Genomic DNA, 26,694 nt, shown 5'->3' with positions numbered 1-26,694 from the left:
GCTTACTATTGTGCAAACCAATGTTAACTGTAAGCCAAAGATATGAGAAAAGAGATTAAAAGATTCAGTTCCCCATCGGCTGGCAGGGGAGTGAGCGAACATGTTGTCACTACTCCGTACGTAACTGGTCACTGACATCTCAGTCACCTCACGCTTTTCCTAATTAGGGAGTGCGATTGACAAATATCGAAAAATACAGAATATGAAAAGCAATAAGAAAATTGAAAGAAGTCTTCAAACTTCCAAGGGTTCAATAACGATGTGGTGTGGGGGCAAGTGGTCAAGTCTGGATGCGCCCACGCCATCCACGCCAGCAGCAGCTTGCGACCGGGACGATCGAGAGACAAGAACGAGCAAGAGGCCAGGAACAGGCTGACAAGCGAAAAGCAGACCCACCCGGGGAACACCGATAAGCAAAAACAAATCAATTAACACGAACGAGATGCGATCCAGCCATCCATCCACGCAAATGAGTGTTGCGCATCTATCTTCCTTTCAAACTAAGCTCCCCCGTCGCCATTTTGGGGCTTATCACGCCATCCACACCCTCCCGCCGCAGCCTGCCAATGAACCTCGGCCATCCCCAACAAATTCTGCGCGCTCCCATCTCGAGGACTCGTTAAATTAAATCCCTCGCTGCTGCAGGGCTCGTCGATCCTTGCATTCCGATCGAGACTTCTTCCACTAGACAAGTCTCAAGTATCAACTACCTAACTAGTTGATTGCTAGCTATCAGCCCGGCACTATGACGGCTCCGATGTATCGCCAGGAGAAACTGGAACAGACCTCCACCAATAATGTCGCCGAATTGGCATCGGACGAGTCCACTTCCGCCGAGATCTGGAATGCGCTGGTGACTGAAGGTACGCTGCAAGTCTATGTGAACGTTTCAGATCAAGACTAATCGCTGGGATGGCGGAATATAGATCATCAGCATGAAATCCGTCTCCGAACCATGTCCTGGCAAAAGGCCGCCTGGTTGCTGGCCGGAGACCAAGTCTGTCTGGCCATCATGGCTCAATCCTGGTCACTCTCGTACGTTCATAAGAAATTCTATCCATCAATTGCAAACTGACCATCATCGTCTCAGCGTGCTCGGATGGGTGCCCGGCATCATCACCATGGTTCTGTCCGGAGCCCTCTTCTGGATGACCTCCCTTACCATGCACAAGTATATCATGAAGCATCCGCAGATCCAGAACATTTGTATGATCCTCGTCTTTTTCTCTCTCTGGAACTTCCCTATGCACCCCCTCTCTTATGGGATCAAGACTGACTCATGTCCGCTGGAACAGGCGACTTTGGCTACTATGTCTTCGGCAAAAGTCAGGCGGCGTACATCTTTTCGGGCTTCATGTTGCTGGCGAACAACATCCTGCTGATCGGGTTCCACATCCTGACGGGGGCCAAGATCTTGGATACTCTGTCCAGTCACTCCCTGTGTACCGTGACCTTCTCCGCCATCGCGATGATCATGGGTATCGTTCTGTCCGCCCCGAGAACCCTGCAGCATGTCTCCTTCATGTCCATGTTCTCAGGTAAGTCAGCAAGTCTTCACCACATCAACCTAACTTACTAACACTATCAGCGGCATGTATGGGTCTGGCCATCCTGCTGTTCCTCATCTTCTCCGGCATTGAGACAGCACCCCTGGGCTATCCGGCCGACGGACCCGTGCGAACCTACGCCTTCCCCTTGCCCGGCACCAGCTGGGTGGATTGCATGAACGCCGTCTTGAACATCACCTTCCTCTGGGTACCCCAGATTCTCTTCCCCACCTTCATCGCCGAGATGGAACGCCCGGAAGACTTCCCCAAGTCGCTAGCCGTCCTGGCCATCATTTCCTGCATCCTCTTCATCGTGCCCCCGGCCGTCGGCTTCCACTTCCTAGGCCAATACGCCACGGCACCCGCCTTTGGCAGCTTGGGACTCGCCACGTACCGAAAGGCCTCCTTCGGGTTCGTCATCGTGCCCACGCTGATCATCGGCGCCATCTACGCCAACGTCACCGCCAAATTCATCTATTCCCATCTGCTGGGCACCTCCCGACACGCCCACAGCAACACCGTGATCGGCTGGGGCGTCTGGGCGCTGGTGATGATTGCCATTTGGGTGGTGGGCTTCATCTTTTCCGAAGTCATCCCCAGCATGGGCGATTTCCTGTCGTTGTTGGGGGCCGCCTTTGACTCCTTCTTTGGCTTCATCTTTTTCGCCGTGGCGTACTGGCATCTCTACCGGGGCAAGCTCTTTGCGGGACTCGGGCGCACCGTCATGACCCTGCTGCATGTCTTCGTTATGGCCTGTGGCTTGTTTCTCTTGGGTCCGGGGTTGTATGCCGCCGTGGAGGCTATCATCACGGATTACTCGGGGTCGGTCTCTCCGGCGTTTAGTTGTGCTAGTCTGGGTATTTGATGTTTTTTTCTTCTTCTGTATTTGTTTTATTAGTCGCTCGGTGCGTCAATGCTGCGCTAAGTTATGATCATGATTGTTTCTCATGATACCCGGGTTGTATGGTTATTGCTTCCCAAGATTATCCTGAACCAAAAGGATGCCGTTTCTCCTAGTGTCAGCGACCACACGACTGTCCTTTAGGATCTGCTGCCTTGTCGTAGACAATACCTGAAAACATATTACCATAAATCGGGGCAAGTATAAATAGCTCCCTACTCATATATTCACATAACGATGATTAGCACTTGCCAAGAACTCAACGGCTCCAATATCTGTTCCGAGTGAAGGTTAGCCATCAACCAAACTCAGCATCTAACACAATATACAACAATTATATTATCTTCCGCGGTCATAATTACAACAGACCCAATGCGATCAGTTACCATGAAATCACATCACTCCCCCGCAGACAACTTAAACGTCTGATGAACGCTGACCTGATTCCCATGATACCACGCTTCCCCCTCGGGATTCAATATCTCCTGACTACTATTCGCATCACTCCGGGGACTCCCCGCCAACGGCGACGTAACCGTAGTCACCGTAAGATGATCCATCTGACCGGGAACAAGATCCGGACGCCAATAGCGCGGATCGCGCATGCTGCTCTTCTTCGAGGCTTCCCCCGTCCAGCTGGACAGTGCGTAGGGGCCATCACTGGCTTGTTTTCCGGGACCGCGGCGGCTATTCGAGCTAGTTCCCTCCAGGAACCACCGGCTTAGAGCGCGTAAGGTGACGAGACTGCCGGCGGTGATTCCGAGGCCGGTTTCGATGATGGACCAGATGGCGATTTGGTAGGTGGAATCTATATTCTGTTAGGATCTATGTATGAATTCAAAGCCAGGGAGGGGGCTGGTCACTTACAGAGGAAATCGGTATCTCCGTAGAAGTGAAGAAAGGGGAGTCGGATGATGACAGCTACACTCGCACTGTAACAGTGTTAGAATTGTCGCAACTTGAAACTAAAGAAGGGATAACACGAACATAGCTCCAAGACTGAGAATGATGCCCAGAGCCACCTTAGTACGACCATTCATCTGCAATCGCCAGATCAAGAACACGGGTAGAATGCCCAGCGTCAAATCACAGAGGATGGTGATGGCGCTGTACAAGTAGGCAATGGCCAACAGGGTCCGGATCGGCTGGCAGGTGCCCGTGTGAGTGGGTTCCAGACGCAACCAGAAGTAAGAGACCGGACGGCAATCGAAGAGAAGAACTAGCCAGAACATCAGACCGATGGCGGTTACCACTCCGATGATGGTCCAGAGGATGATGCGATGCGCTTGGCGCACGGTTAATCGCAGCAGGGCGAGCGCGATGGATACTTTGGCGACGGCAGAGGCCCAGAGGTATAGCATTTGGCCGAGCCACCACCACTGCATCTCTCATTTTAGATTAGACTGATGCCCTGCCTCTCTCATACATAGATAGAAGGGGAGGCCCTACCAGCATGGCTTTCTCTATCGTCTTGACACTGGTAAAGTCCAGCATCTTATGACCCACTCCGCTTTTTGCCCCAATCATGCAGTAGGTATTGAGGAAGATGAAAAGCACCTAATCAGTTACTCAGTTAGAATCGAGTTCCTTAAGCATTAAATTCCAATCGACCGTACCAGAGCGACAATCATCAAAGCATCATCCCATCCGAACGCCCGCACCAAATACACCCGGACAAACGTGCGCAAAGCCACGGCAACAGTGCCTATCCCCATCATCACGGCCGCGACGACGAAGATGGCGAGACTGCGGCCCACCAAGGGCATCGACTCAGTCATCCTGAACCACGCGAGATGGGTGCACGGGGGAAGGAAACAGAGTGTCGCAGTGCACACACACTCCGGGGAAGTCCCGACTTTTCATTGCAGCGATTGCAGTCAGTGGGTGTTTGGCTCGTGGGTCCCGGCTAGAATAGAGAGGAAGCTGGGCAAAGAAAAAAGCTGCTGTTTCAGCCACGCGGGTCCGGCTCTTGATGTGCACGAAGTTGGCCATGATGGTAAATGGTTCAAGGGTCGTAGCGAACCAGTGGAGCTGTTTTGCGCCCAGGGGGGAGCGTTCCTGACTCTCTGTTGATGGTCATGACTCTGGCTAGATCCACCAGGATTATATGCGAGATTGACCCTGACTCGATGGTTTGAGGCTGGGAACCAATGCGATAGAAGGATGAGGCAGTCCATGCGGGCGAGATCGATGCTAGCGGGCCTCGCTACCAAACAATTCGCCGGCAAAGCTGAGCCCGGCACTCCGGTTCATCCGGGAAAACAAGTTAATCTTGGGGTATATTTATCAGCAGGAGTGAGGCAGATGGAAGATCCTGTTTATTTTATATTAGATACCACGTGGAAGTTCTGCTTTGTCTTCTGTCCAACAGTTCCTCAGAGCGTCCACATGGGGAGAAACAGATCCCGTTGAGGCTATTCACAGCCGGTGCCCTTTCGGTATACTGAAATAGAAAGGGGGGCCCACAGTATTTCAGCGATTAATTTATCTCCAGTCCAACTATTAATATTTGATCCATCTTCTCCGCTGCTCCCTGTCGACGATCCTTTCCTCGATTCCTCCCTCCCCGGCACCCAAACAAGATGACTACTCCACGTGGCTCACCGAGGCTGCGCTACTGTCCTTTGACGTCTCTGCTCCGGCTTGGACAATCTTCTGTCGCTCGTACTCGGCCTCCTCGCGCTGTCGGTACCGCCAGGGACGCTGCGTGGACACTGCGTCGGGATCCCGCGTAACCAGCAAGGGTGGGTTCGAGCGATAGTAGTCGTCCAGATCTTCCAGGGTCCGATTTGCTAACCAAATCAGTTGCGAATAGCAAAACCAGAGGGATATGGCAGACTCACCGGTCTCGGGATAGAGGAAGTAGAAGATGGGCAGACACGCCGCATTAGTGACCGTCCAGACGATCCAGAATCGCCAGCCGATCTGCTGGATGCCAATGGGGGTGATTTCGACTATGGCAAAATTGGTGATCCTAATTTCATGCTTAGCCACACTAATGACTCACATTCACTACAGCTGCACCTACCAGTTGGTCGCCGTGGACACGGCTGCCCCCTTGGTTCGCATGGGCAACGAGTTGATCTCGGTCGGATACAGCCATGGCACCCCCAGCATCCCAATGCCGAACGCGATATAGTACAGGAAGAAAAACGCGACCGAGGCAGTGGCGTATCTAGAATCTATCTCGGCAAAGCGGAGCAAGATGGTAATGACCAAGAAGCAGATGAATTGGCCGACGGTGGAGAGCAGCATCAGACCGCGTCGACCGAATCGCTCGACCATCGTCACGGCTACACTGGCAAACACGAAATAGACCGTCGCATTGCACGCGCTGAGCAGTCGCGACATGCTGTTGGAGAGTCCGACCGAGTTGATCAGCACCAGCGGCAGATAGTACGACATGATGTTGATCCCTACTGCCAATTAGATGGACAATTTCGAAGATATAACATCCGAGAATCAGTTTCTCACCCTGAAACTGCTGCAGCGCTTGTGAACCGGCCCCCAGGAGCAACCGTCGCAAGGTTTTGGTGTCGTTAGTTGATCGGCCCGTCAATAGATCGCGCCAGGGCACCGCATTTTCTCGCTCATACTCGATGCTATAGACGATCTCGAGATGTTGTGTCGCCACATACGGATCGTCCTTCGGCCTATCCTCAATACTGGCAATGACGTGCAACGCTTCGTCTGTGCGCCCATGGCATAGCAGCCATCTGGTCGTGTCAGTCTACTTATACCAAGGGGTGATCCTGGTGCGTGCATACCGCGGGGACTCGGGCAGCCAGGGAACAGTGGCAGCGAGGATGAAGATGAAGATGAACTGCAGGGCAATAGGGAGTCGCCAAGCCAGCGCTCCGCCGTGGAAGGAAAGCCCGTAATTGATCCAGTTGACGAGCATGAAGCCCCCCACATTCAAGGCCATCTCTAGAATGACGAGTCGACCTCGCCAGGAGACCTGCGCCGTCTCTGTCTGCCAGATGGGCGCCGTGGAGGTATTGATTCCGTTTCCAATTCTGAAAGCACCAGTCAGCGAACGCTATGCCACGGGGATGTCACCTCTGACCCTAGAATGATCCGGCCGACAAACATCTGGGCGAGATGATAGGAGCTCGCCTGCAGAATAGTGCCCACCGCCATAATAGCGGTTCCGATTAAGATCGACTTCTTCCGACCGAGTTGTTCCGAAATGGCAAAGGCGCAGACAGCCCCGAGAAAGCAGCCGACATCGTAGATGGCTGTGACGGTCGACAGGGTCGAGGTCTTTGACGGTCCGACCAGATCATGGACCTCGAGGAAGTTCTGGGTCACCACGACGCCACCTGTCAAGCATGAGTCCGAATTCTGCCAAATAACTTTTGGCCAGGCGCACTGAAAACCCCCTGGTCATACCCGAACAGGGTCATATCCGTAGCACAGGCAACCTAGACAGTCAGTGGATATGACAAATTCTTTTCACACTCTGGACTTGTACCGTAATCCAAAAGGTGAGCCATCCTCCGACGAGCCCAAAGTAAGGCTTTCTTGCAATCGAGTCAGTCATTGTGCTGCCAGTGGGTCTATCGGTCATACCTGAAGCAGGTGGGAGATGGACACACAGGCTCTTATAAGATGCGGAAGCTTTACCCCGAGCCAACAGCGCGGGGGTGGGGTGGCATCGTGGGGGTGGAATACTTCATTCAACAAGGCTGCATCAGGTTCCCTCGTCTCAAGGTTGGGGAAAATAGATGACGAGTGTGGCACTATAATGGCTAGGTTACATCCGACAGCGGTTGGGAGAGCATCCAGTGGCTTGCTCTGTCGGACATGGCGTCCTGATGCTGATTGATAGTGAGTTAGATCCTCCTGTTAGTAGCTGAGGAGAATGAAGATAAAGTTCACTCCCCCACGCCAGTCGATCTACGTGGAAGAGAAGGTTGTGGCAGAGGGAGAAGGAGAGGGGAAAGAGATGCAGATGCAAATCCGGGGGAAAGCCTGAGAAATGCGGGGAAGATTAGATCTCGGAGAATTGCGACGGCGATCTTGACTTCCTGTCAGGTTAGCTAGTCTTCTAGGTTTTGAGAAGAAAGGAAAGAAGTCCGAAGCTTTGTCACATTGGTCGGTGCATCTCCTTTCATAACTCTATAGTAGTATCAATGGTTGCAGTATTAACAGTCGCCGGGTTGTATTCGTTCGGTCTTCCTCCGACGGGCGCTACCGTCTTAAGATCTTCACACCGTACGATAGGAATGTGGAAGAAGTTTCCGGCCCATGAATAATTCACAATCATACCTATGGCCTGCTCTATACTAAAACACTAGTCATGCTTGCTTTGTCGTTGTTCGAGATCACCTTCTCTTTTCATTTTCCTAGTGAACATGAAGAGGGCGCAGCTGTTGTCTTGCCGGCTAGTTAGTGGCCCAACGAGTGTTAGCCCTCCAACTCATCACCAAAGAGTGTCGCTCTAAATAGAGCAAATGTCGGACTTTGGTATCACGATTCGGTCGACTGAGCATCCTGTTGTAAGGACATGACTGTTGAGAGAAGGTTGTTGACCGCCCCGTCCAAGCTTTCCAGGTGGTTTCCGGCTTGCTTGGCTTGCTTGAACACTGTGGGTGGTGTATTTTCTCATGGGATTTATATATATTTTTATCTCACTTCCCTTCTTTGCAATGCTAAGAAAGGGAAACTAGAAAGAAAATAAGAAGGGAGCGATGACAAGAAGAGAATGAAGGAGGAACAAGGAAGCGTAACTAATTGTACCCTAAGCGTACGGGTGAAGTGAAGAGTGACGTGCCTCTTAATGTGCTAATATGCTCTACTCCAAAGGATGACTTCGGGCTAACGACTGGCAGGAATAATGGAGACCTCGGGAATAATATCTGATCGAGTCTCCAAACCCCGAGGAGGGACTCTCTCCCTCCTTCAAATTCTCCACCTCCCCGAGCTTATCGGGAAACGATCGGCTCGTGTTTTTAATTTGTCTCGGGCGCTTGTGCGTGCAAGCGTAGTTTTTTCCCTGCATTTCATTCGGTGCGGATCGGATTTTGGTGGGTAAACCGGGTCAAGTTCGGAAGGGCCAAGGTCCCTCATTCTCCTTCAGTCAGACTCTCTCTTCTCAATCTCACCCACGGGCATTGGCCAGCTGCCATCATTTGCTTTGCCATTTCCCTGATTGTGCTGCAACTTCGACTCTGCACAGGACTGGAGAGATACACGAGCAATCCGGATGAAGAAAACACCGCGCCTATGAGGGCCGAACGGGAGCGGTCCGAGCATGCTTACGCCAATCTTTCTTCACATTTCCCACCCCACTAGGAACAGTAATACTGAATACTAATGGGCGGAGACGATTTCCTGGTCCCTTCTTCGGCAGCCGGGCTATCATTACTTGTCCTCGGGGTTGCGGGGTGGCGCATTGGACACGTCGGGGCCTCTGTAGCGAGTCATCAAGCAAACGGCATCGCGTCCGATTATCAATCCCCCCGTTCAAATCCCATCCGAAAGACTCCCCATTCATATTGAAACCCGTCTGGAACTTAATAAGGGAGTTGGGAACCCCGAACCAATAAACCACAGATGAGAATAGGCAACGGTCTACTTTCTCCTGGTGCTCACTGACCTCTCCTAAAGCGAAGCAAACGATGCGGAGACCCCCGGAGGATTCACTGCGGCCAAGACCACCGGCCAGAATCCCATTCCAACAATCTCCGAGCCCTGTTTGCTAAAGATGTCGGAGATACTACACGAATACAGACTCTCCTCAGCGGCGGTTAGGCCAGAGACAGTCTAGTCATGTCATCCTGTGTGCCAAGCCTGATCCTTTCGAGACCAGCCATGAGCATGACAGTTGAAGCTTCATTCGCCTAGGAGTGAACAACTTAAGGAGCGGCTCGTACATCCAAGTCTCCCTTCCTATACACCCCAGTGAGGAACTGACAGTATGGGCTCCAAGGCCAGATTCGTAGACTTGTGATGTTTTCTGGACCGAGACGACGTCCCTGTAGCATGCCGTTCTCTTCTAATCTATCTCCGGCGACGACCCGGGTTTCTCCTCTCGATCCTTCTTGGCAGCATCCCGGGATCCAACCACGGTCCTCGCTGGGTGGAGCAGGCAATGCTAATCCCTCCAAGCTGAAGCGTGGAAGGGGATGTCCATGCGGTCCTGCTAAGCATGTCCATCCCGTCTGGGCCGTGGAGTGATCGGCATGTGTAGCCGAAGACGAATAACGGGAGCCCAACTTCGTCAAAACCTTCAGCGACATTCGCTGCCTCATTGGGAAGGCTATTGCGAAGTCCGAGTTTTCGTCCGAACAAGCACCAGAGCCTATCGCGCAATGCTTCTCGCAACGAGACGGTGCTCCACAACAGCGTGAAGTTTAAGTAGGGCCACGCCCATCTGCCAAATTCTCCGGATGTCGTGGTTCCTGCATCATAAAGTTCGCCGCTGCCGTCGCCAAGTTGGCACCGCATAAGGATGCGTCTTTCCTCTCTTCTTCTCTCTTCTCTCCTAAGCGGGCTGGCCGCAGCAGGATCATGTCCATACGCCAACATGGCGCGCTCCGAGGAGCCGCCCTCAACCCTGGGAGCCCGTGGCACGCCTGTTGCCGGAAAGAAGGGGGTGATGCTGATGAACCGCATTGCACCGGGCATCTCGGAGCTCTATATCGCGAATGCGGACGGATCCAACGCCCGGCGGCTGCTGGGCAATGAAAGCACCTTTGACTACCATGCGCAGTGGTCTCCCGATGGCGAATGGATCGTCTTCACCAGCGAGCGGGCCGGAGATGGTCAGTCGGATTTGTACCGTGTTCGCCCCAATGGCACCGACTTGCAGCCCATTGCCACGAGCCCTGCTGTGGAGGACGCCGGCGCCATCTCCCCCAATGGCAGTCTCGTGGCCTTTGCTGGCACCCTCGGCAACTACAAGAGCAACATCTGGATCCAGAATTTGGACACGGGCGCCTTGTGGAATGTCACCAACTCCACCGAGGTCGCCGGGGATTACACCCTCCCCGATGGGCACTTCCGGCCGGCTTGGTCCCCTGATGGCGAGTGGCTGGTCTTCACTTCAGATCGCAACACTCCCTGGCGAGGGCACAACAACATCAGCGGCTGGGAGCATATACAGGAACTGTCCATCTACGCCATCCGTCCGGACGGCACTGGCTTCCACCCGGTGGCCAACCGCACAGGGTACTGTCTGGGCTCGCCGAAGTTCTCGCCCGATGGCAATCGCATCGTCTTCTATGAGATCCCCACAGAGCTGACCTACTATGCGCGTGTGGCCGAACCCGCCTTCTATGATGTCAATACCGCTATCGTATCCGTTGACTTCGCCACGGGGAGTGACCGGCTGGAGCATGCGTCGGGCGACTCCGGTGGCATCAAACTATTCCCTCAGTACGTTGACAACAATACCATCGGCTATCTGGTGAAGAGCCTGCTCACCAATGCTACCTACCCGGGCTCGATCAACTACACTGCCGCACAACCCCAGGGTAGCGTGAGTGCTGTCTACCGCAACGCCTCGCTCGTGGGCTATCATCGCTCGCCCGCCTGGTCCCCCGATGGCCGCCAGATGGTCTACGAGCACGTCGAGTGGGACCCCGTCCGCCCCGTCAACAAGCCGCTGTACAGTTGGGGCAATGACTGGGAGTACCGCTTCACCGACGTGTTCCCGCAAATGTCTCCGCAGGGCAAGGTAGTCTACACCTCGCAGCAGACAAAGAACTCCTCGCTGGTGACCATGAACGCCGATGGCACCGGCGCGGATGACATCTTCGACGGTTCTCGCTTCCCCGTCCGCGTCAACAGCTCCAACACCAATGGTACCTTCCAGGGCTCGTGGCGCGGGGACGGCGAGGTCCTGGCCGTCGGTCTGGGCGACTGGTTCGAGTACCGCTACGCCAACCCAGGCTGGGTGTACCTGGTGGCCGCCAACGGTTCGTGGGCGCGGTCCATGACCAACGGCAGCACCAACGCCGGCTTTCCCACCATCTCGCCCGATGGCCGGTGGCTGGTGTGGCGTGAATTCGCCTACAGCGCCAGTGAGGATCCCGTTCCGCTGGGTCTGCGACGCATGGATCTGACCACGGGCGAAGTGGTGGCCCTCAGCTCGGCCTGGGATAACACTCCCATGTTCGCCCCGGATGGCTCCAACCGCATTGTGTTTACCCGTCGCACCAGCTGGCCCATCTCCGGACCGTTGGATGACAACTACGATGTCATGACCATGGCTGTGGACGGCAGTGATGTGAGACAACTGACAACGTTGCCGTGCAACGATGCCCACGCCGTCTGGACACACGAGGGCAAGATTGCCTGGGCGACAGGCATGTTTGGCTTCCAGGACGAGGCCACCATCTATGACAACAATCAGCAGCCGTACCCTTTCCTCATGCAGATGGAGGCGGATGGGTCGAATTGGACAGTGCTGACGCAGAGTCGATGGGAGGATACCATGCCGTTGTATATTCCTAATGATCTCCTGGGGGATTCTTGAATACCAACGAGCGGGAGATGCTCTGTTGAACATGTACATAGGTATACACACTTGTATCTTATCAGGTGGTGGTATTGTCATAGGGGACCTCAATAGGTACCTGCTTGTTGTAGAAGAATAGAAAGAAACCCCATTGTTCTCTTAGCCCTCAGTTCCCAGCATCGTGCTCCTTCGAATAAGCATCGAACCAACCAACTGCCTGGGCGGGACTCTTCTCCTTGGCTACTCTGTTCCTTAACATCCATGTTGCAGCGAACAGCATATCCACGCTCGACATAAGAGAACACAGTCACCTCGTAAGGGTAGCCCAGCTCGGACAAGATGTCCTCGGACTCGCGACGCTTCTCAGTCGGGAAGAGGTAACCCGACGCTATAATGAATTAGTCCCTAGTCATAGGCTTAACGGTCCATCTTGGCTCACACGCGGCAGAAATGCTCAATGGCCCCTGAATCCCTTTCAACTCTTTTACCTCCACGTGCGTCGGATGGGCCATATAACTTACGTCCCACAGCCCGGGTTTGAGGTAACGAGCGGCATACTTGCCACGATAACAGTACCCAACGCCTCCAATGCGTTGACAGCCACGTTCCTGGCGCATGTAGCGAAGGGTTCTGTTTCCGAGGATGAGCTTCAGTGCTCACTCTGCAGCAGAAAAGGAGAGGGTTCCAGGCCGAAGAGTGGTCCTGTGAATACAAACGACTAATTTCATTTCTCATTAGAGCACAATGGGATGTTCTTCCACTGTCCAACGAGTGACTCAATACTCCCTACTCAAACCCGCTCAGCCTCGACCACTCCAAGTCCATCGCCGGCACGCGTCCAGAACTTATTCACTCGCAATCCCACCGATTCCAGCAACCGCGTCCACTGCTGCGTCGTCCGCTCCAATCCTGAGCAGAATACCATCACCGCCACGTCTGTCATGCCATGAATCGCCGAGGCGTTCTGGTCGGGTACAATGTATTCCTCCATTATCAGCTTGGAGTAGCCCGGCTCCATCGCTTCCACGACATAGTTGAGGATGATCCGGGCTTTCTCATCGGACCAGTCATGCATGACATTCTTGAAGTAGTAGACACGGGCACCTGTACACCCACGTCAGTGATCGATCTTCTTTCGAACCCACTCAAATAGACGAAGTATCTCACCTTTGACGGGCTGCTGCTCCGTGAAAAAGTTATACTTGACGGGGACAATGTTAGCCCCATCCAAGTCCTGTGCCCCACGCACCTCGTCGATCACCACCGGCAGATCTTCCAAGACCAATTTTCCAGGCGCATCAGGGAACCGTTTTTTGAACCCAAGAAGATCATGGCCCCGGCCACCGCCAATGTCCACAATCAATGCTCGATCGGGGTTGCTGTCTGCATCGGCCAACACCCGGTCTTGCACGGGGAACCAGTCCGCCCAGTGCGGGCGATCCGCACGCTGGCCTTCCATGAAGTTGTTGAACCGAGCGAGCGCTTCGGGGTTCTGGCAGAGCCACATGAATCCGTCTTCCTTCATATTATTGGTGTACTGTAGGGGCGCAAACAACGGATCTTCGGGGTTACGGTAGTTGGTGACTTGAAGGTATTCCGGGGTCTTCTGGATGGTTGGGAGGAACTCGCAGAACCTGACACAACGTCGCATCTTAGTGAGCATTACGAAAAAAACGCCCTCCCCCTTTCTGGTGTTTACTCACAGGGACTCTACCACTCCAACAGACGTCCGATTGACCATCTCCTTGGTCACTGCAGTCGGTAGATACTGACCGGGAGCTGGCTCAGCTGCGAAGCCGAACGCCACGCAGAGACGCATCATCCGCTCTATTCAGGTTCGAGCAATCAATATTGAGACACCTATGGCATATCCATGTAGTAAAGCTCGAAACATACCGACCAGGAGGGGATCCGCGGGCTTCAACGCTGCAAGCTCGCTGACAGAGACAGGGCTCGTCGCGTTCGCCAACACAGGGAATACCTTCATGTCGTGGGCAACCTTCACTGCCATCAAGGCCGTTGGCTATTTCAGGTGCAACTCGGTTAGCTTTCTGTGAATAGACCCCCGGGGTTCTCCCAAGGTCCACGGCTCAAATACTCACGGTATATGCTAGTTTTAGGATCGCATCGCGGGGTTTCTCTAGCGCTCGCGCCAGCTGGGTTGCCTTCTCGAGAGCATCGATCCGGTTATATTCAGTTCCATCAGCCTGGAAAGCTTCCAGGGATGACTGGACGTCTTTCCAAATACTCTGGAGTGATTCTGTGTTCATTGTGTAAAGAAACTGCGCTCTGTGATAGCCAGGCGACGTGAGAAAAGCAGCCACCGACGACCCAAAACACCCCTCCTCTTATAATTCCTGCCCCCCTGTTGCCGGGTGCGCTTGTCCAGGGCTTCAAGAACTAGCGGGGTTAAGGAAAATAGCAGGTCTAGTCCGAGAGGATGTCCAACTGGCAGGTGGGTGGCATAACCTGTAGCGTTCATCGCCAATCCGAACTAGCCCTGAGGTGACTTGGCTAATGGCTCATCAGTCAACACCAGTAAAACGCTTCATTCTGTCAGGCTGTCAATAGTCTCGGGTCCCGCTCTGAAAATAGTGACAGGTGCTTAAGCTTATTGGAGCCAATTATCAAGTCCAATTCCTTCGACTTGTCGATCGCGTGACTAGCGGTGCCACCGTTCAAGAAGGAATATGCCTCGACCGTTCAACATACGGCAGTGGAGATCACGGAGCCGCGCCAACCAGCTTAATTGCTAGGCTATGTCTCAGATCTCTCGTACCTGATACAGAGCATTGCCCCGTTACTGGTCTTCCCTCGCTTGTTGCCCCGAATCGGCTCCACCATCCGCAATTCCGTGTCTATGTGCGGCACCTCCTGGCGTTCTGACCTTTGGGGCGAAGAGAAGGTTCATCGACACTCTTATGATCTACACTTTTACCGAATATGTGAGCAGCAGTAGCCTTTTTTGTTGAATGCTAGCGCAAGGTTGATACGAGTACGAAACAATACAGCATTATAGGATGTGCGTGGAATAGAGCTTCACCGGGGTCTTGCACGGAGAACGCCCGAAAGGAAGAAGGAAGGAAGTGGAATAGTAACATGAAATAAGACGCCTAGATCCAATGATATACTTGGTGGAGAAGATTTTCCAGGGAAGAAAAGAGACCGCGGTTTTAGTGTCAATCCTTCGCTGTCTACCAAACAGGGTCTGTCATCTTCAGTCAGGGTCCTATGTCTCCCCTAGTATGTAGTGCAGCCTTTCTTCCGTTTATCTTCACGTCTTCCTTGACATCTCGGCCTCTCTTCCATATAGATTCCTCATCCAACTCTCCTTCTTCCAGTACGAAACTGGTCCATGCATCGAACGTGGTGGCAACATTGACGGTCCGCCAGGAATAGATGCTCCCGCGGCCCTCGTGGGCCCCATTTTCCTCTTCTAGCCCAAGTCCCAGATGGTCGGTCGCTCTGTGGATCCAGCTCCTCACACCGAACGACGATTGATACTGGCGCCTTATATGCCTGTGGGGATTTATCCTGGGCCATAGTTTCCGATTGGTTATCCAAGCGTCGATCGCAGGCAGTGATGCCGCGTCGCGCTGTCGAGGGCCACGGATGGATTCAACGCCCCCAATCTTATTTGTCACTAAGCGAAACTATTTCCATCAAATGGCTCGGACGACGGAACCTTATTTTAATTTTCTTCCTTTTCTTGTGGACGGAACGAGTAGGAAAGGCCAGGATGGAGCCACCTGCCACTTGGCTCGATTATCTTGATGCTCTTTCTAATCTCAACTCCGTACAGCCTAGATCCAGTAACTACGTCAACACCAAGCATTGTGCACTTGGGATCCACCGTCGGCCTCAGCTCTCAAATTCCCGCGAGGCAAAGAGCGTACGGTGCTCCTGCCCCTGCCCAGCCTGTCTGGATCCATCCAGGAATTGGACAGAAACGACTAGTGGCCCATGTCGACCTCAAATTTCATGCTGCCCTGAGACCTGCTACAGGTCGTGCCCTTCGACACGGCACGTCCCCAATCCTGTCCGACGAGGCTTGGAGCAACTGCAGGAATTGCTCGATTCCGACCGGTAGCCGTTCTAGGTAGGCGGAAACACACAGAGTACTTCTTCCATGGCTAGAGAACTACTAATTGAGTTCTGCCATGTGTGACTGGCATTCTTCCTGCTGCACGGAAGGAGAGAGAGAGAGAGGGATCTGCGGCTTTCCCAAACCGGATCTATTAGACGAGAATGGGTCGCAGACCGGCATAGCCTTGCCTGGCGATGGAAGGTTAGCGCTAGATCCTTCATTTTAGTGTGTTATATGCCCTCTCCACGTCAGCTTCACCAATCTAGTCGTCGAACAAACTATGGAAAGGGTGTTTCTTTTTCCTCGCTGGGTAACCGATAGTCTGCTAAGTTTGTGGCACAAGATGCGAGGCGCAGGATGACGGCAATTTTTGCCATATCCTTTCCCTTCACTGCTTTTCCCCTTTTCTTGCCGTGTGGCAAGGGCTTCAACCATGTCCCGACATCTTGATACAGCGTTGTCTCCGTAACCCCGACCGGTATCTCAACCTGTGGTTCTTTCTCGACTTCTCGCTCACCACACGCAGGATTTGCGTGTGGTACCTTTGTGTCAAAAAATGGGCTACAATCTTACCGCGGAGATGTTCAGCGAATGGGCAATAGGGCTGGTTGTCATTGCAGTTCGATTGTACACACGCTTCTCCGTGGACCGTGGAATGTTCCGCTGGGATGATGTGTGCCTGGTGCTTGGAACGGTAGGCTTGTCGAGACAAATATAGATTTTGGCAGCGAAAAGCAGGCTAATTTGCGTCAGATATTCTGGACTCTCCTTGTCGTGTTCTTATATCTTTGCACCGGTGAGCTTGTTTGATTCACACCTTGATTGGTTGGCATATTGAGTCACTAACACCCAATGGTTAGCTGTCTATGGCAGCAATATAGGCCTCAACGAAACCACTGCAGCTGAGGTACCGGATGACCAGGTCGCTTCCTTGACCAAAGGCTCAATCTATGCGTTTCTCGCCTGGCTTGCATACATCCTCATGGTGTGGTCTTTCAAAGGAGTGCTCGTGTTTCTCTACAACAGACTCACGTAAGGGTTGTGCTTAGGTCTAGTTTTATTCCGAAATATGTCTGACAGCGCCTAGGATCGGTCTTTCACAACATCGACTAGCCTTGGCTGTGGGCGTCTTCACAGTATGCACATTCGTCACCTCGCTACTCTTCGACCTCCTCATGTGCAGACCAATCGAGAAAAACTGGCAGGTCAAGCCATATGCAGGAAGTGAGTCAGAATACCTTTGAACGGCCATCTCTTCTGCTAACAAGATCCGAGATAACTGCACCGTGCGCCCATTAAACTACATCGTCATTGAAATCCTCAGCATCCTGTAGGTGCGGTATGCTCGCACATCAAGTTCCACTCGCTCACCCATTGCACCAGTACCGATCTCTGCATTATGTGCGTCCCGATTCCATTGATTATCGTCGCCAAAATTCCGACATCTCAGAAGTGGATCCTCACGGGTCTGTTCTCCTCCGGCATCTTCGTCATGGTCGCTGCCGGCCTTCGAGCATACTACTCCGTGAAAGATCTTTCGACTCTCTCTACAGCTTTGGGCTGGGCATCACGACAGGCCTTTGTCTCAGCCATTATCGTCTGTGCCCCGGGGATCAAGCCCCTCCTCTCTCGCTTTTCCTGGTTTGCGTCCTACAGTTCTTCCCGCGGATACGACAAAAAGGACCGAAGCCGAACGACCTTTTTCAACTCCAAGAGCGGTGGGCAAGATGCTACGGTGGTCAGTACTTGCGAACCTCAACCGTACGAGCTCGCATCTATGGGATGGCCGAGAAGGAAACGACAAAATTCGTCGGGGGAGAGCCAGGAGCATATCATGGATTTCCTGCCGGCACCCCAACAGGGCTACGCTGCCAACTCCGACCGAAACATGGGCATTATGATCACGACGGATGTCACTCTGGCGCATGAGGATGCTCCTCCTGAGGATGTGCACAATGTATCTACCACGCCGCCATATGGACACTGAAGCCAGATACGGATCCTGCTTCCAGTTAACTTATGCTCAGCATGTTCAATGGCACCACTTTCATACGACTTCTTTCTTCTTCTATGTACACAAAAGAACTCATGTTGGCCTGTCTCGAGTCTTTGCGTCCCCAGCGGTATCTGAGCTTGAAGGGTCTGTATTATTATGATCAAATCAATTAATGCTTAATACACCATGGATCTTTGACCAAGCTACGTCGCCTACTATCCAGGACTAATCGCTCCAAATGCCACGCTAGGTTTCTTTGATCTTGCTCGTTGCCTTCATTGTTGACACCAGAATTATAGTGACAAGTTCTCTTTTTGTCCCGCCGGAGCAAGGTCTACCACGTGGAGCCCAGTTTGTTCACTCTCTATGTTTTCCCAGAACTCCCAGGCTTTCATTCGCAGACGACTGGTAGCTAGTATGACATTGACAGCACGACACCCTTGGAGAAAACATCCTGCAACCACTATCGTGCGAGGCCATCAACCTGTAGCCAAAGTCATACTCCAATAACATGATGGATAACGACATAGTACCATTAACTGATTGACAATCTCCGTACCACTTCACGAGCTCATCTCTTTCCAGGCGTGGACTGCTGACCACTCTGGTGAGCCCCCGATGATGAACCATGCGAGGACGTGGTGTTGGATGCTGGAACGTTGGCATTCCGATCGGCAGCCGCTTGAGCTCGAGCAGCAAAGCCGCCAGAGCTCATGTCTTTTCCACCTTGTGCCTGTAGCTTTGTGAGTATGTAATGTGGGCCAACACACAGCAAGTGTTAACTTGAGAGGATTGGATGCGGGAAGCATCCGACTTGCTCATCTGATTGGAAGGCATGTTAATACGACTGTAGTTATTGGTGGGTTTGGCTTGAAACGGATCGTTGGCGTGTTGGGAGTTCCTTGGTTTGAACAGATCTTCATTCCCTCGTTATATGCTAGGCACGTCTTTCACATGTCGGTACTACAGGTGTAGTATTGCTTATTCCTTCGTCATGGGTAACCATCCCGGTGCCATCTTCCGCCCAACCGCTACCACTTTACATTTCCTTTGCTGAAGTAGTACTGATACTGCGGAAGTGAGAGTAACCCAGCTGAGCAGCGTGTATTGATTGGAACACTTGCATGGCCGCAATTTGCCTGCTGGAAAGGAGGAAGCGACTTCCCCGCCGAATCCTTGGTACTTTTGTCTTCGTGTACCCTCACTTCTGCACTACCTCAAGGCATTTCACTACCCCATCCTAGTATTCCTTCTGTTCCACTGAAAGGGCTCTAGACCGTGCTGCAAGCCGACCTTCACGGGAACAGTCAACACTGCTGTTTTGTGCTAATTTCGAATGTCCCTATGGATGAGATAATACGAAAAGTGCTCTATAATTGCCACATTATAGCTTGTGCTCCGATATCCCAACGCGAATCTTTGCAGCCTCGTTGGCCATACATGGCCGACCAGCGGGCCGGCACGACATCGTGGGTAAAGTCAATTGTGACTTATGTGGCAACTCCAATCAGCAGAAGTTCCTAGTTGCTGAGATCGAGCACCAGATTCCTGTAGAATCTAGGCGAATGTGCGAGACCCATGCATGTTGTGACATTGGAAGGGGTGATTGCTTAACCATGACGAAAGCGGCCGACGACTGCTTGGAGGCCATGTACCACAAGAGGAATACACACCAGTGGAACGATCTGGAAATGAGCGGGGAGTGAGTGGCATGACAGCTTCTCCCCCGCAATGCTTAGCAGCAGTAGTTGGTTGGAATGAACCAGACCTTCCTGTGGTGCAGGTGGCAAACCAGGGTCTATATCACGTGACTACGCGTCGAACCCGCCAGAAGCGTCCGGGGCTGCCTGGGGCCTTCCCGCTGTCTCTGGACGGGTACGACGGGCACGACGGGCACTAATGCAGCCCCAGTAAACGGTGCCAGCGATCGTTCACGTAGTTTCCAGCTTCCTCCAGCAGTTACCCCTACACACTGGTACCTGCCTCATCCCAGTCGCCATCATGGGGTCCAACAGCTATATAAGGCCCTTCGGGGTCTCTTCCAGTCCATCCTCTTCATCGCAACAGACATCAAGCATCTACTACTACAATCACAACAACAACACTCGCAACCACTCTACCAATCGCAACCAACGCATACTACCTCTCATACTCCAACTATCATAACAACTTTATCATCTGACAACTTCATCCAATTCATTCCTACCACAATGTCTCTCTTCCGAACCATCCCTACTGCTGGCGACTTCGCCCCTCTCTTCCGCCTGCTGGACGACTATGATCTCCACCGCTCCGGCCAGGGCTCCTCGGTGACTTCTGCTCGCACCTTCGCGCCTCGCTTCGACGTCCGCGAAACCTCGGATGGCTACCACCTCGATGGCGAGCTGCCCGGTATCGCTCAGAAGGATGTCGATATTGAATTCTCCGACCCCCAGACTCTCGTGATCAAGGGTCGCACCGAGCGCGAATACCACTCCTCGGACAATGACGAGGCCCAGAACACCCCTGCCTCGGAGAACAACAACAACCAGGGCGAGAGCAGCGCTGTCGTTCCCTCGGGCGATAAGCAGGTCTCCAAGAACAAGTCCAAGGGCAAGCACCACTACTGGGTCAGCGAGCGCTCCGTGGGCGAGTTCCACCGCACCTTCTCCTTCCCCACTCGCGTCAACCAGGACGCCGTCAAGGCTTCTCTGAAGAATGGCATCTTGTCCATCTTCGTGCCTAAGATGGCTGCTCCTTCTGCGAAGAAGATCACCATCGAGTAAAGGAGTGACCGATGCAACGAATAACGACTTTGATGATGAGTTCCGAGATTGTTCATAGCGTGTGATTGTTTCCTCTATTGTCTTCATTCCCTTTACTTCTTATCACCAGAACCAGAATGTCGGGGGATTAGTGTCTAATAGTCGAGGTGTGCATTCTCAGTCGTTGCTGGATTGTCGCTCCTTAGTGTTGTATTCTAGCAGTACCATACTTAATTCAGTCCATGTCTTTCTATCTTCCATCCCTGTGTAGTAGCCAAGTAGAAGTGATAAATCTGAATAACCTAGATATGGCGGACATTTTTGACTGCATACAGCCGCTATACTCAACGTAGTTGCATCCCTCCTATTGTTGTCATTTCCAAGTGTGCTTGTCTGTTGTGGGAGCTGCTGCTGTCGCCAAGACAAGATTCAGTGTCGACCTGAGGCGTCGCCTGTGCCAGTGAACAAATGAGCCACTCGCCTATTATTCAGATAAATTCTCGAGTATCCTACAGTTGAAGCAGTCCTACTTAGTTGAAGATTGCATGTGAATGAAGTAAATCGACTTTGATCGACTAGTATGAGTAGTCATTGTGATTTAGTATACAAAGTGTGGTGAAAATATATATCACTACAGCATATCCCGAACCGACAGCAGAACCAGACAAATGTAAGTTGAATTAAAAATACCAGGCCGCAGCAATAGTGGCTCGTATATGGTCTATAAGCGAACAAGGAATCTCGACAGGAGCGTTCGTGGTAAAGATATCATGAGCAGTGGCGCGATTCACAGCTGAAGATGTAGTATATCTTTGTTTACTTTATGTAGCCAAAGATAGAAAGCAATGATATCTCAAATCCTCGATGGTCTAACGGTCATGATTTCCGCTTGTCAATCCCTTTCGGGAACAAGCGCGGGAGACCTGGGTTCGACTCCCAGTCGGGGAGATTTCTTTTTCCTTTTTCTCCCTTTTTTTGTTCGCCGGCTCGATCCCGCGTTCTTATCTTTCGTCCTCCGGAATCTCCCGGTCGCGCTGAATGCGATCTTATCGCTTGGCGGCCTCTGTGATCTTATGTTTTGTTATTACTATTACTTTCTTTTCGCATACAAAGCGGGACATTGCCTCCCAGGAGTACCCTGATGTTTCGAAACTTTAAATCCCATACCAATATGCTCGAAATGCTTCTAAAGGCTTATGATTCTGGTGAAGCAGCGATATTACCATCACCGTGATCGAATGGGATCCATGTAAACATCCAGCTCACAAGGCAGCTCTCAACCCTGAGTGGTGGCTAGTAACTGCGATTGAGAATACTCCCTAATTCCCAAAGTGGTAATGACCTACTTCCACCAGGATACTCCCGCCATATGACCCTTGACAACCAGAACGCAGCCTCCGTGGCAATGCCCACCATCCAAGGCGACACTGCATCCCCAAACAACACCCCTGGTTTGCGACCAGCAGTCACGTATATGACCGTTACCACCATAGCAAATCTGACGATCAGTTCAACAATATATGCATCACTTATTGAAACCACCTTTGAACTGATGATATACTCCATATCAAACGCCGTGCTACCGTATGCTTCTTGCACAGCCCATCCTGCCAACACTTTACCAACGACCTGTCCACCAACATACATAGCAGTCCGCAACAAGGATATCCCTCGCAGGAAGTACGCAGCCAGTGTGATGGAAGGGTTGACAAAGCCGCCAGTCGAGCGCGCAAAGGTGAAGATTATCAAAGGGAGCAGGCACACATTGACGATACTCGCGGGCAAATGGCGGACCCAATCGCAATTCTTCGTGCTGTAGTAGTAAGAGGAGGAGAGGTAGCCGGCGCCGTTATGGTCTCTAGATACTGGTGCAATCGCCACCCATGTCAACATGAACGTGTACATCATGCTAGCTGTATCTCTGATTAGCCCTTCATACGACCGTAATCAAATGCATATCGAGCCACCATCTCACCGAGACATTCCAAGATCGTACACTTCCACATGGTAACGTCCGCCAAGTACGTCCAACCTGGTATATCCCCAGCTGACTGCTGGATAGTACTTCGATAACCATCGTCGGGACGGGTCTGGGGAAAGATGCCGTGGGGTGGCTTATCGCGACAACCACTCTTCTCCATCTCAGGTGTCATAACTATCGCAGATTCGAGAACGCAGCCATGCACATGGTAATTGCCTCCAAGTTCGACGGTAACTGAAGTATCAAAATCGATGTGGTTTGCTCGGCGGCCGGCGATTGCCGACCCGAGGGAAAGTGGATCGCTGATATGGAAATGCTCTTAGACGGGGGATTGTTATCAATCACAAATGGGAATGACACTGTACTGAGTCCTTGACCTACGAAAGGAGCCAAACAAAATCCATTGACTGCCTCCCATTCGGGTTCTTTCGGATATCAACTACCCTTTTACCTTTTTCAGTAAAGTAGACTTAGCTATTGAAATGATAATTTGGCCACCAGCATAGCAAGGTGACGGGTATCTATTCAGAGCGAGCAGCAATTGCTTCTAATTTGAAGATAAGACCAGTTGAAATACAGATACAGAATGATATCACATGAAACAGAAAAAGCCAGGGAACATCGCGTTGAGAGGAACAACATGCTCTCTGAGCATACTGTGCAAGAAACCCCGTCGTATCGATGTCAAAGTGAAAAGAAAAAGAAGTGAATGGAATCAATCGCCATATCCAAGTGTTCTGCTCAGGGCATGCTCATCCTAACGCTGGGTGCAGAAATACTTCCTTGCCCAATATTGCGTAGGAAGCAGCTTACCAACCAGAGCAGCTGGAGGTAGCCGTCGTCCAGCCAGTGAGACGGTTGGCGATATCCGAGGCGTAGCAAGAGGTGGCGCCGTCGGCAAGGTCCAAGTTGGTGGTGCTCGCAAGAGAGTTGACGCCGGAGTTGTACAGTCTGGCGGCACGGTAGTAGGCCGCAACACTAGTGCGGTCGGCCAAGTCCAGGTAGGTAGCAAGGCCATAACCACCATCGACGGAAGTTCCAACAGCTGAAGTAGGAAAGGTGTGATGTTAGCAAAGAGGAAACGACAGGCAAGTATTCTCAAGAATGATGGTAAGGATCACAACGTACCTCCATCGTGGATCATCTGGACGATCTCCGACTTGGAGCAGGTGCTCTTTCCAGCGCAGGTACCGGTACCCTGGTGACTCTGCATGAGACCAGGGTTGCCCACACCGTTGGCGGTAGTCGGGACCCGGACACAGCCCTTGGATTCCTGCAGAACCACGGCCAGAATGAAGCGATGATCGACCTTGGACTCCTTGGCCACCTGCTCAATGGCGCTCTTGATGTTGGCAGTCTCGGTGGCCGAGTTGTCCGCGCCCCAGCCATTGTTGCTGCAGGACTTGGCGATGATAGCATCCTTGTTGGCGTCCCACCTAGAATAGTGAGCAGTTAGCATAACAATAACTTTGGTCAATAGGGGAGTAAGCTCAAAAGTGGTCGGGTGTAGGTCTCAAGCATACATTGCATCGAAGGAAAGCCAGTCGGACTTGGCGGGCCAGCCATCAGCCGTCGAACCATCGCCGGTGTACTTCTTGTAAGAATTCGAGCCCGAGCTCTTGCCAGTCGTGTCGTTGATGCTGCTGACAGCCAATGCACTGACGCTCACCACTGCGTTGGTGGAACGGGAGGCCAATTGCTCTCCCTCCTCGACCTCCAGGGTCCGAGTTCCCAACGGAGCGGCAGCCGCGATGCCGGCAAGGGAGCCGACAGCAAGATACTATACATTGAGGTCAGTGCTATGTTGCAGAAAGCCAGATCCACATAGTATGGCTGCTCACGTTGAAGAACTGAGTGAAACGCATCTTGATAGAAAGGTATGTAAGGGTATGTAAGTGGAAATTGGTCAAAACGTGCGACAAATGTTAATGATTGTGTGCTCTGCAAGGAGTGTATGTGATTGAAGGAATGTGGTGAAGCTAGTCAATAGCCTCTGAATGAACTGTGGAAAAAAAGAAAAAAGGAAGGACAATGTCGAAACCGACTGGAATACTGTGAAAATGCTCTGCTTGGATAGAGACATCTTGGAGCAGCGCACTCGCGCTCTTTATACGGACTGGCCGCCTGGCTTTCTTCCACCCCTCTCAGGAACAGCAGGCGTGAAGGATTGCGAGCGGCCCCAATTTGCAGGAGGTGCTTCAGACATCGTTGGTTGGATACTGCCTCGTGAACGGTGGGCTTGGTGGCCTGAGGGGTCCGAGCAAATCAGCGACGATAGTCGGCCATCACCAACGGCCCGCTAGTTTAGCTGCCAATCGAGGGCTGACGTTTGGTTGTACGTGATGGGGAATACTGCCATCAAGATGCATCTGAGAGGTCCGTCCAACATGTAGAAGATGCGGAAACCTAAGATCGTGCGGCACTAAGTCGACAACACCAACCCACTAGGGGAATATTCCCAGACCAGTCAGATGGATGATTCCCCTCTACAACAGAGACTAGCGCAAGAAGAAAAGCCCGAGGAGCCATGTGCGCCAGGCCGAGAGAGCCAAGCTCAGCGAGCATCCGGGTTGGCCGAGTCCATGAGAACCATCATTGGAGGGAGTCTCCACCTCGCGGTTGTCGCAGGTTCAGGCGCGAGGAACCAGTGAGATGGTTGAAGTGGCCAACGTTAGTCTTTGGCATGGGCCTCTGCGAGTCGGAAAGAGGAGCCGAGGATACATACTGCCAAAGTCAAATCCATAGCATTAGCATCATCGACTGAAGGGATACGTCCAATGTGCAATGTCAGGCAGACACGTTCGGGCTGAGGCCGAACTAGTGCGGGGCCGAAATCTCCATCGATTGACGATTTTCACCGAGACAAGCACACACCGACTCTGATAATTGTTCTGCTTTGAGATACACCAAAGCAGATACACCGAAGAATAAAAAACAGTTATGCTGTACATACTCATGCTTTGGTGCGTTGGGTTATCCTCGTCTACTGACGGTACATCGATGCGCTCTAGGAATTCTAGAGTCACACAAACACCAGCAGCCCTAAGGCGCACAGAGATTCCCCGAGAAACTTTGTAGAACTAGAACAGTCATGTAGTGCAGTGGAGAATGGAGATGCCCCTATTCAGCACTGGCACCGTGTGACGGAGTCACGGAAGGGGCCGGTTTCAGCTTCTAGGGATTGAGTTGTGTTTCAGATGGTGGTTGTGGCGATCCAATCTGGGGGCAGAGAACCAACATCTCGGCTTCCCGTTCCTGCGTAGTTTATTCTCCGGGCGCTTCGATCGCTCATGGGAAGCTGAGATTGGCCGATGGCACACCGGACCAAGCGCTGTGGCGGTGGGTGGGGTCTGCTGTGACTAACTTATTGGACTCGAGCGAGCACGTCAGCCGAAGTCGTCCTTAGCGAGCCAGGCGACGGAGTAATTTGCTAGACTTTCCCTTAGCGTCGGATCAGAAGCTATTCAGGTGTCGTCCCCCTTTCAGCTTCCCATCAACCAGCTGATGACCTCTATCGCCAATTCTGTCATAGAAGAGACACCTTTAATGGAAGAGACGCCTTCTGCCCAAGAATTTTGATTCACGTCAATTGAAACCTCCAACTTATCCGACATCCTCCTTCGAGGTGTTCTAACCCATACCTTCTTTTAACTGGCAATGTTAATGTTGGACTATTCGCTCATTCTGCAGACTTGCAAGCTGTAAACCAACTATTAATTGACAAATAGGAATACATGGGGTCCCTAACTCGCGTCTCACTGCCTCAAAGGATGATGCAGAGACTGCTTTTGCTCAGTGAAAGCTCGGCCCCCAATGCTGACTCCATCCCGCTGGGGGCGTTCGTCATGACATGAAGATCTAATGCAGGAACGGTTCGTCAGAGTCGGACAATTTTCCATTGATCAGATGCGCTATACTTCTCGGAGATGCTCTTCTAGGGGTTTGTCTGGCAGTTCGACAAAAACAATCTAG

The 26,694-nt window shown here is 52.3% G+C and overlaps 9 protein-coding genes and 1 non-coding gene across 10 annotated transcripts; 5 read left to right on the top strand and 5 right to left on the bottom strand.

Moving 5' to 3' along the window:
• The first annotated feature begins 567 nt into the window (after window positions 1-567).
• ASPBRDRAFT_47280 (uncharacterized protein) lies at window positions 568-2,564 on the top strand. Its single transcript, XM_067625822.1, has 5 exons — window positions 568-863; window positions 927-1,035; window positions 1,091-1,206; window positions 1,296-1,538; window positions 1,589-2,564. The coding sequence occupies exons 1-5, from the start codon at window positions 746-748 to the stop codon at window positions 2,410-2,412; spliced, it is 1,410 nt and encodes a 469-aa protein (XP_067475590.1). The 5' UTR covers window positions 568-745; the 3' UTR covers window positions 2,413-2,564.
• Window positions 2,565-2,846: 282 nt separating this feature from the next.
• ASPBRDRAFT_58364 (uncharacterized protein) lies at window positions 2,847-4,226 on the bottom strand (the record flags this gene model as incomplete). The annotated part of the gene is made up of 5 exons (XM_067627885.1): window positions 2,847-3,256; window positions 3,316-3,380; window positions 3,436-3,827; window positions 3,898-4,005; window positions 4,065-4,226. The coding sequence occupies 5 exons, from the start codon at window positions 4,224-4,226 to the stop codon at window positions 2,847-2,849; spliced, it is 1,137 nt and encodes a 378-aa protein (XP_067475589.1).
• Window positions 4,227-4,733: 507 nt separating this feature from the next.
• ASPBRDRAFT_47276 (sugar porter family MFS transporter) lies at window positions 4,734-7,337 on the bottom strand. Its single transcript, XM_067625821.1, has 9 exons — window positions 7,021-7,337; window positions 6,923-6,971; window positions 6,821-6,872; window positions 6,515-6,770; window positions 6,216-6,464; window positions 5,923-6,164; window positions 5,477-5,864; window positions 5,292-5,422; window positions 4,734-5,240 (listed from the first exon to the last, which is right to left on the bottom strand). Exons 3-9 carry the CDS (start codon window positions 6,852-6,854, stop codon window positions 5,035-5,037), a joined length of 1,506 nt encoding a protein of 501 aa, XP_067475588.1. The 5' UTR covers window positions 6,855-6,872; window positions 6,923-6,971; window positions 7,021-7,337; the 3' UTR covers window positions 4,734-5,034.
• A 2,642-nt stretch (window positions 7,338-9,979) lies between these two features.
• Window positions 9,980-11,932, top strand: ASPBRDRAFT_199462 (uncharacterized protein; the record flags this gene model as incomplete). Its single annotated transcript, XM_067621331.1, has 1 exon — window positions 9,980-11,932. One exon carries the CDS (start codon window positions 9,980-9,982, stop codon window positions 11,930-11,932), a length of 1,953 nt encoding a protein of 650 aa, XP_067475587.1.
• Window positions 11,933-11,976: 44 nt separating this feature from the next.
• On the bottom strand, window positions 11,977-12,617 carry ASPBRDRAFT_324203 (uncharacterized protein). Its single transcript, XM_067623013.1, has 2 exons — window positions 12,354-12,617; window positions 11,977-12,302 (listed from the first exon to the last, which is right to left on the bottom strand). Exons 1-2 carry the CDS (start codon window positions 12,529-12,531, stop codon window positions 12,022-12,024), a joined length of 459 nt encoding a protein of 152 aa, XP_067475586.1. The 5' UTR covers window positions 12,532-12,617; the 3' UTR covers window positions 11,977-12,021.
• An 87-nt stretch (window positions 12,618-12,704) lies between these two features.
• Window positions 12,705-14,184, bottom strand: ASPBRDRAFT_134205 (uncharacterized protein; the record flags this gene model as incomplete). Its single annotated transcript, XM_067618583.1, has 5 exons — window positions 12,705-13,018; window positions 13,082-13,548; window positions 13,618-13,741; window positions 13,811-13,937; window positions 14,017-14,184. 5 exons carry the CDS (start codon window positions 14,182-14,184, stop codon window positions 12,705-12,707), a joined length of 1,200 nt encoding a protein of 399 aa, XP_067475585.1.
• Window positions 14,185-16,441: 2,257 nt separating this feature from the next.
• Window positions 16,442-18,137, top strand: ASPBRDRAFT_160274 (uncharacterized protein). The gene is made up of 6 exons (XM_067619466.1): window positions 16,442-16,695; window positions 16,755-16,797; window positions 16,862-17,033; window positions 17,089-17,225; window positions 17,277-17,331; window positions 17,385-18,137. The coding sequence occupies exons 1-6, from the start codon at window positions 16,558-16,560 to the stop codon at window positions 17,986-17,988; spliced, it is 1,149 nt and encodes a 382-aa protein (XP_067475584.1). The 5' UTR covers window positions 16,442-16,557; the 3' UTR covers window positions 17,989-18,137.
• A 1,828-nt stretch (window positions 18,138-19,965) lies between these two features.
• ASPBRDRAFT_160271 (Hsp20/alpha crystallin family protein) lies at window positions 19,966-21,000 on the top strand. Its single transcript, XM_067619465.1, has one exon. The coding sequence runs from the start codon at window positions 20,208-20,210 to the stop codon at window positions 20,760-20,762; it is 555 nt and encodes a 184-aa protein (XP_067475583.1). The 5' UTR covers window positions 19,966-20,207; the 3' UTR covers window positions 20,763-21,000.
• Window positions 21,001-21,599: 599 nt separating this feature from the next.
• On the top strand, window positions 21,600-21,689 carry ASPBRDRAFT_t233. The gene has a single exon. It is a non-coding gene; the product is annotated as a tRNA-Asp (tRNA).
• Window positions 21,690-22,034: 345 nt separating this feature from the next.
• On the bottom strand, window positions 22,035-24,587 carry ASPBRDRAFT_58357 (uncharacterized protein; the record flags this gene model as incomplete). The annotated part of the gene is made up of 7 exons (XM_067627884.1): window positions 22,035-22,041; window positions 22,084-22,654; window positions 22,717-23,024; window positions 23,536-23,767; window positions 23,851-24,158; window positions 24,246-24,502; window positions 24,564-24,587. 7 exons carry the CDS (start codon window positions 24,585-24,587, stop codon window positions 22,035-22,037), a joined length of 1,707 nt encoding a protein of 568 aa, XP_067475582.1.
• Between the last annotated feature and the right edge of the window lie 2,107 nt (window positions 24,588-26,694).

Source organism: Aspergillus brasiliensis (assembly GCF_001889945.1).
Source record: "Aspergillus brasiliensis CBS 101740 unplaced genomic scaffold ASPBRscaffold_13, whole genome shotgun sequence".
Lineage (NCBI taxonomy): Eukaryota > Fungi > Ascomycota > Eurotiomycetes > Eurotiales > Aspergillaceae > Aspergillus > Aspergillus brasiliensis.
Note: the sequence above shows the minus strand (reverse complement) of the source record. Positions and strands in the feature narration are given on the sequence as shown.